We start from the raw sequence: 7,339 nt of genomic DNA, 5'->3' as shown, positions 1-7,339 counted from the left end.
TCTGGCCTTTAGTCAAGTGTATAGCATTTTGATTATCACAGTGAATAACCGTAACACCCTGATGTAGATTAAACTCGCCAAATAATTCCTTCAACCATAAGGCTTCTTTGATTGCCTCGGTCACTGTCATGTATTCTGCCTCAGTAGTAGATAGAGGCACAACGGGTTGTAAAGTAGCTTTTCAACTGACTGCACAACCACAAATGCAGAATACGTAGCCTGAAAGTCATTTTCTTCTGTCAAGATCCCCGGCGTAATCTGAATCTACAAAACCAACCAGAGTGGTTTTATTTTTGCCAAACTCCAAACAAGCATTTGAAATCCCTTGGAAGTATCAGAGAATCCACTTCACAATCTGCCAATGTTCTTTACCTGGACAAAACATATAACTACTAACAATACTGACTACTTGTGAAATATCTGGATGACTACAAACCATTACATACATAATACTGCCAACTGCAATGGAATAAGGAACCCGTGCCATATAATCTTCCTATTCATCTAACTGTGGTGACTGAGTAGCAGATAACCGAAAATGGTTAGCAAGAGGAGTACTTACAGGTTTTGCATCTTTCATGTCAAAACGCTCCAAGACTTTTTTCAGGTAATTTTCTTGGATCAAATACAACTTCGCTGCTCCTCGATCTCGCTTAATATCCATGCCAAGAATTTTCTTAGCTGCTCCCAAATCTTTCATACCAAATTCACTTCTTAGCTGTAATTTCAATTTGTGAATTATCGACAAATTCTTGGCAGCAATGAGTATGTCATCAATATACAGCAATAAATAGATAAAAGAATCATCATCTAACTTTCAGAATTAAACACAACTATCATACATACTTCTCAAATAACCATGACTCAACATAAAGGAATCAAACCTTTTATATCATTGTCTTGGAAACTGCTTCAATCCATATAAGGATTTTTTCAACAAACAAATATGGTCTTCCTTACCTTCAATCTCAAAATCCTGGAGTTGTTTCATATAAATTTGTTCTTCAAGTTCGCCATGTAATCTAACTCCAAATTATACATGGCAACTAAAACAAGTAAAACATGAATAGAGCTATGTTTAACAACGAGTGAAAACACATCATTAAAATCAACACTTTGTACCTGACTATAGTCCTTTGCAACCAATCGTGTTTTATTCCTTGCATTTTCAACCTCTGGAATACCTTCTTTCTTCTTGAAGACTCATTTGTATCCAACAATTTTCTTATCTGACGGCGGCTTTACAAGAACCCAAGTTTCATTCTGATGAAAAGATTCAATTTCTTCATTCATCGCAATCAATCACTTTGCAGAATCATTACAAGAAACTACTTCTGAATAACTAGAAAGGTCACCAACTGTGTCAGTTTCTTCAGAAATAGACAAAGCATATGCAGCTAAATTTGCATATCTTTGTGGTGGTCGAATATCTCTCCTTAGTCTATCTCTGGCTATGAAATACTACTCTTCTTTTGAACTATCTTCAATAGTAGATTCAGATGCATCTACTGGCACTTGCTGAATAGAAGAGTTAGAAGGATCACAACTACCGATTTCAAATTCCACCTGCTTCTATGTACTATCATCGGTATCACAAGAACTAGAAGACTCCTTCTTGGAAGATAACATAGACAATTCATCAAAAGTAACATCTCTACTGATCACAAATTTTGGAGATTTGGGATCAGAACACCATAATCTGTATCATTTCACCCCAAAAGCATACCCAAGAAAAATAAACTTTTTAACTCTAAACTCCAATTTTTCATCATTCACATGCATGTATGCTGGACATCCAAAAACTTTCAAATTGAAGTAATCAGTAGGAGTACCTGATCAAACTTCCTCAGGAGTTTTGAAATTAAGAGATGCAGAAGGAGAACAGTTGATAATATAACAGGCCATATTGATCGCCTCTGTCCAAAAGTCGTTTGTCAACCCTGCATTAGAGATCATACATCTCGCTCTCTCCAAAAGCGTTCTGTTCATATGTTCGGTCACACCATTTTGTTGAGGCGTCATTCTGACAGTGCAATGGCAAACAATTTCTTCATTTTTATAGAATCTATCAAATTCACCTCCACAAAATTTTATGCCATTATCTGTTCTCAACCGCTTAATATATTTTCCTATTTGCTTCTTAATCAAAACTTTTCAGTACTTGAAAGTTAGGAAAACATCATTTTTATACTTAAGAAAATATACCCAAATTTTCCTTGAATAATCATCAATGAAAGTCAACATGTACCTGACACCTCCTTTAGAAGGAGCACGAGAAGGCCCCCAGAGATCTGAATGAATGTAGTCTAAAGTTCTTTGTCCTGTGAACTGCCGGCAACTGGAAGCTAACTCTCTTCTGCTTTCCAAAAATGCAATATTCACAGAATCCCATCTTTCCAATACTTTGACTATCAAGAAGACCTCGTTTGCATAAAATAGATAAGCCTTTCTCGCTCATATGCCCCAATCTCATGTGCCATAATTTGGTGAAATTGGAATCGGACAAAGTTGATGTAGAAACAGCAGCAGCACCTATAACAGTAGATCCCTGCAAAATATATAAAATACCAGATCTGTGTGTCTTCATAACAACAAAAGCATCTCGACTGATTTTGAGAACTCCACCTCCAAATAAATGCCTGCACCTAATAGACTTAAGAGTGCCCAAAGAGATGAGGTTTTTTCTTCAAATCTGGAATATGTCTAATATTTGTGAGCATCCTCACAATATCATCATACACTTTAATCAGGATTGTGCCTTTGCCAACAACTTTACAAACAGCGTTGCTACCCATTAGGACAACTCCACCTTCAGTTGATTCATATGTTAAAAATCAATCCCTATTGGGACACATATAATATGAACAATCTGAATCTAAAATTCACTCATTGTTAGACCTAAAATTATTTTCTGTTGCACAGAAAATGGTTCCACCATTCTCATCAACTGTAATATTAGCATCGGTGGTCTCACTCTTTTTCTCCTTTTACTTTTCTTTAATTTTCAATTTAAAGCAATCAGAGATAACATGGCCCTTCTTTTTACAATAGCTGCGCACCACATTTTTATGTCTGGATTTAGATCTACTTCTATTTTCTATATTTCTCATTTCAGATCTATCTCGAACAAACAAGCCATCGACTTAACTCCCACTAGTTTCCCTTGTAATATCCATATCTATCTGCTCTTTAGATTTTAATGCAGATTTAATTTTCAGATACGAATTGTTTCCATTCCAAAAATCATAATATCACGGAAATACTTAAAGGACTGGAGAAAGGAACACAAAGGTAATAGGACTTGATCTTCATCATTAATTTTTGAATCTAGATTCTCCAAATCCATTATAATGGAATCAAATTTATCAAGATGGGAGAGTATAGATGTACTTTCAGACATCCGAAACATGTACAAACTCTACTTCAGATATAGGCAATTCTCGACTGTTTTCTTCATATACAAGACTTTCAATTTATCCCACATAACCTTGGCCGAATTCTTCATTGCTACCTCATGCAATACCTCATCGAAGAGATTTAAAATTATGTTGGATCTGGTCTTCTTATCCATATCGGCGAAATCCGCATCCTTTATATCTTCTGGCTTTTTCTCAATTCTTTGAATTGCCAAATCAACTCCGTCTTGAACAAGAATGGCTTTCATTTTGAGTTGCCACATTCCGAAGTTGACATTCCTGTTGAATTTCTCGACAACCGTTTTTGTTATCGTTATTGTCTCAAAAAACTGGTCAAACAAATATGCAAGTCTCATGAGTAGGTCCCACAGGGTAAGCGGGCCCCACAGGTTGAATGGGTCCTACCAGATGAACAGGCCCCACAGGATGAATGGGCCCCACCAGATGAACCTGTCTTACAAAATATATCAATCAACTCTGATATCAGTTTGTTAGAACTGACTCAGGAATAAACAAACTAAAGTTAGAACAAAATAGGTGGTATAACCGACCATATAAAACTTAGGTGGTAGACACCTGTCATATAATACTTAGGCGGTAAAATCGACCATATAAAAGGGTTGTGGTAACCCAATAAAGACAAATAACAAAGTAAAATAAAAGACACAGAAATTTACGTGTTTCGGTCAAATTGACCTATGTCCACAGGCGGAGGAGGAGCAAATCTTTCATTATGAAAAAGATATACAAAAGCCGTGAGAAAGTGGTTCCTAGGCCAAAAGACACCTAACACTAAAACACAAGAGAGTCCAAAGTATTTCTACTACAAAAGATTTAATGACCCAAAGACCCAAATAGCCTACTAATGCTCTCTTGGTTTGGTGCACTTGAAACCTTCAATAACCTCTTCTATTTATAGGAAACTAAGGGGAGGCTTTCTTTGTCTTCTGATGATGTGGGACGAAGCATCGGTCAACAACTACTATACTGTACAACCATAACCTTCTTCTCCAACCAGTGCTCCAAATTTGTAGGTGTCGCAGGTGGGACTCCAATGCAGAGTCTTACAGAACCCGGAACTTCAATCATAGTTTTGATGAAAAAGAAGATGATGATGATGATGATGATGATGATGATGATGATGATGACACTGGAAATGATGACATTGTGGAATAAGGCTAGGGGTTCTTGAAGATTATATTGACAGTATCTGGATTATTAAGGTATTCCTTTCTTTGTTTTTCTGTGCTTTTCTTATAAGAGAATGGTTATTCTTGTGTTGAAATTGAAGTTTTCAGTTCCATATTAAGTTAATTATGTTTTTAAGCATGGACTTAGAGGAATTGTTTATGCTAATGGTTTTCTTGGATGTATGAAAGTTTTAACTGGCACTGTTTTTGAAGTGTTTCTCTTGTAAATGGTTCCTTTAATATCTGCTAAGCAGGTACTTAATCTGAATTTCCTTGAGTTTGATGTAGTGGTACAGAAAAATGAGTACTTAAGAATTTAGCTAATCAGATGTTAATTGCAGTTGATGATGTAATTATGCTTGATCCTACAATAAGTGCTAAAAGAAATTGCAAAAGAAAAGGTAATGATTGGGGAAGGGAAGAAACTAAAACTAACTCGATTTCTCCTGATCAAAGTGTTTCATAATTTCCTGCATCTTTTACCAAACAAATTTACTGTGACAAAGAACCAAATATGTCGGGAATCCAATTCTAATTCATTGCAAATGAGAAGTCTGCAATAGCATAGAATTCCAAATAAATTGCTGATTTTGGCTGTTCTGTTGCATATAGTACTTTTGTGCACTGTAGTATATGTATTACTTTATACATTCCCCTGCATTCTTCACATAGCTACAGACCAAATAGACATCTAACTTTTTCTAACTCATGTTTCCTTTAATAGTGGCTAGATTACATTCAGTGATTACTAAATTCTGGACTTAGATGAAGAGACAACAACTGGAGTAGAGACCATGTATGCATAAGAATGTTGTCAGATCAAGCCTCAAGGTCTTTGCTAGAAAAGAACTATCGACCTTTATCATCCCATTTTTATTTGGTAAAAAGCTATACAACATAAAATTTTTCATAGAGGTCAAACCGACTTTACAATGGAGAACAATTGGTGAAACTTTAGAAAGGAATTAAACTACATCAAGTGTAACTACAATTTTGTAAACTCTACAACCATATTATTCTGAAATTTTAACATTGAATTGTTAAATGTCTTGAGAGTTTATGACGCGTGCTAAATTTTAAACTAAATATAGGTCAAACAGTGTCTAAATGGAATGCTAGAAAAATAGAATGTTAATAGAATGCAAGGACTTGCAGGCATCAAATCCAACACATTGAAGGTGATCAATGGTGAAATTTTGCATTCCTCACATGTAACATGTAATTAAGTAGAGTAAGTTCGATTCTACCCATGAGTTGTTAAGCAATATAGCACTTCAAATGTACTCTTTTGGGGTTTTATCCAATTAATGCTTCAAATGAAGCTACACTTTGCATTATCCAAATAAAGGCATTTCCACAGCTTTTGGTTTCAAGTTGGAATAAAACTGGTCTAAGTTGTGTTTTTAAAAAATCTCCTGTTGGCCAGTGCAGGTCTTCAGATCGTTTGGTTGTGCACTTCCCTTCATCCTTGTTTCAATACTGCTAGCAACTGGTCCGAAAGCATTTCTTATGGCTTTAGCGCTTCCTCTTGGGCAGTCTACTTTTTCATTTGCAATCCAAAAGATGCGGGGTGGGAAAGACAAGAGACCAAAGCGCAAGACCAAGACTAAGAGTAGATCATATCCCCGTTCTTCAAGAACTGTCAAGCGGGGTAAAGAAAAAAGAGCAACGAATCCAGGGAAGAAAAAAGCAAAGATGGGGTATCAATCATGGGTTCCTGGACGTGATGATTCAACTGATCAAGTTGAAAAGAATGCACCAACATTTGGCGGATGGGATGAGCTAGACGGTTTGAGTGAGTTTGATATAGGATCTTCAAGTAGTTCAGGTCAAAGTGTAGGCAAATCAAAGAATTCACCTCCAGAGAACGGTAGGTTGAGTATGAGAACTGAGAAAAGTGATACACCTTTGTTGTTGAGATTGCTCATCGCGGTTTTCCCATTTTTGGCTAAGATGCTGTAGTTATAGGGAAAAAAAAAATCTTGAATCTGCAGCACTATTTGGTGTCATTTCCCGCATATTTCACTTTGGTCAGTGAAACCTAAAAGGCTGGGAAAGACAAGTTACAAGCAATTTTACAATACATACATGTAGGTACGGTTTTGACTTATGAATCTACAATGAAACCCTGGGTTTGTAGGATGACTTCAAGGCTATGTTTTGGTATCGTTGATTAAAAACCATACCAGAATTGAACCAACGCCAGTCGATGCAGTAGTTGGTGCGTTTTACTGGCACTCAACTGGGGAAGGAATGTCAGCTATGGGGACGCTGGAACCGAAGTCTATACCTCAAATCAACATTGCATTATAGGGCTTTTCTAGTCTCAGCATTTTCTGGTAAATGTCATCTCTCAAGTAGCATTTGGACTTGAAACTCTCAAGATTCTTATATGATGCAGAATGCCCCAAAGATTGGAAGTGGAGTTCCGGTTCTCAAGATTCCAACTTGACTCCACCTTTTCTCTAGTTCAACCCAACCCCACCCCAGGGCAACAGCCCTGTCGAGTTCCACCTCTGAATCATTTCAAAACAACAGAAATGCAAGACTAATAATCCAGGATACATCTTAAATTAGTATGCAACTGCACTAATCTGTTTTTTTTGTTCACTTTCTGTTTTGTCATGGAACTTCTCATACGCCAGATTTAATAGCTCCCGTGCCACTGGTGTAGGAGAATTTAGGGTAGGTATCTTATTCCTCCAACCAGTTTAACGTTACAACCATGCTTGA

At 36.6% G+C, this 7,339-nt stretch overlaps 1 protein-coding gene across 1 annotated transcript; it reads left to right on the top strand.

Annotated features, from left to right (window-relative positions):
• The first annotated feature begins 3,770 nt into the window (after positions 1–3,770).
• LOC113735449 (uncharacterized) lies at positions 3,771–6,682 on the top strand. The gene is made up of 4 exons (XM_072082891.1): positions 3,771–3,788; positions 4,336–4,459; positions 4,599–4,639; positions 6,038–6,682. Exons 1-4 carry the CDS (start codon positions 3,771–3,773, stop codon positions 6,566–6,568), a joined length of 714 nt encoding a protein of 237 aa, XP_071938992.1. The 3' UTR covers positions 6,569–6,682.
• The last annotated feature ends 657 nt before the right edge of the window (positions 6,683–7,339 follow it).

This window comes from Coffea arabica, chromosome 3c (genome assembly GCF_036785885.1).
Source record: "Coffea arabica cultivar ET-39 chromosome 3c, Coffea Arabica ET-39 HiFi, whole genome shotgun sequence".
Classification (NCBI taxonomy): Eukaryota; Viridiplantae; Streptophyta; class Magnoliopsida; order Gentianales; family Rubiaceae; genus Coffea; species Coffea arabica.
This window is presented reverse-complemented; position numbering and strand designations above follow the sequence as displayed.

What these genes read in the sequence shown, in the direction of transcription:
- LOC113735449 (XM_072082891.1), top strand. An exon ending in CAAATTTGTAGGTGTCGCAG is followed by an intron (nt 4,460 to 4,598) that starts GTGGGACTCCAA and finishes GAATAAGGCTAG; the next exon opens with GGGTTCTTGAAGATTATATT. An exon ending in ACAGTATCTGGATTATTAAG is followed by an intron (nt 4,640 to 6,037) that starts GTATTCCTTTCT and finishes TGGCCAGTGCAG; the next exon opens with GTCTTCAGATCGTTTGGTTG.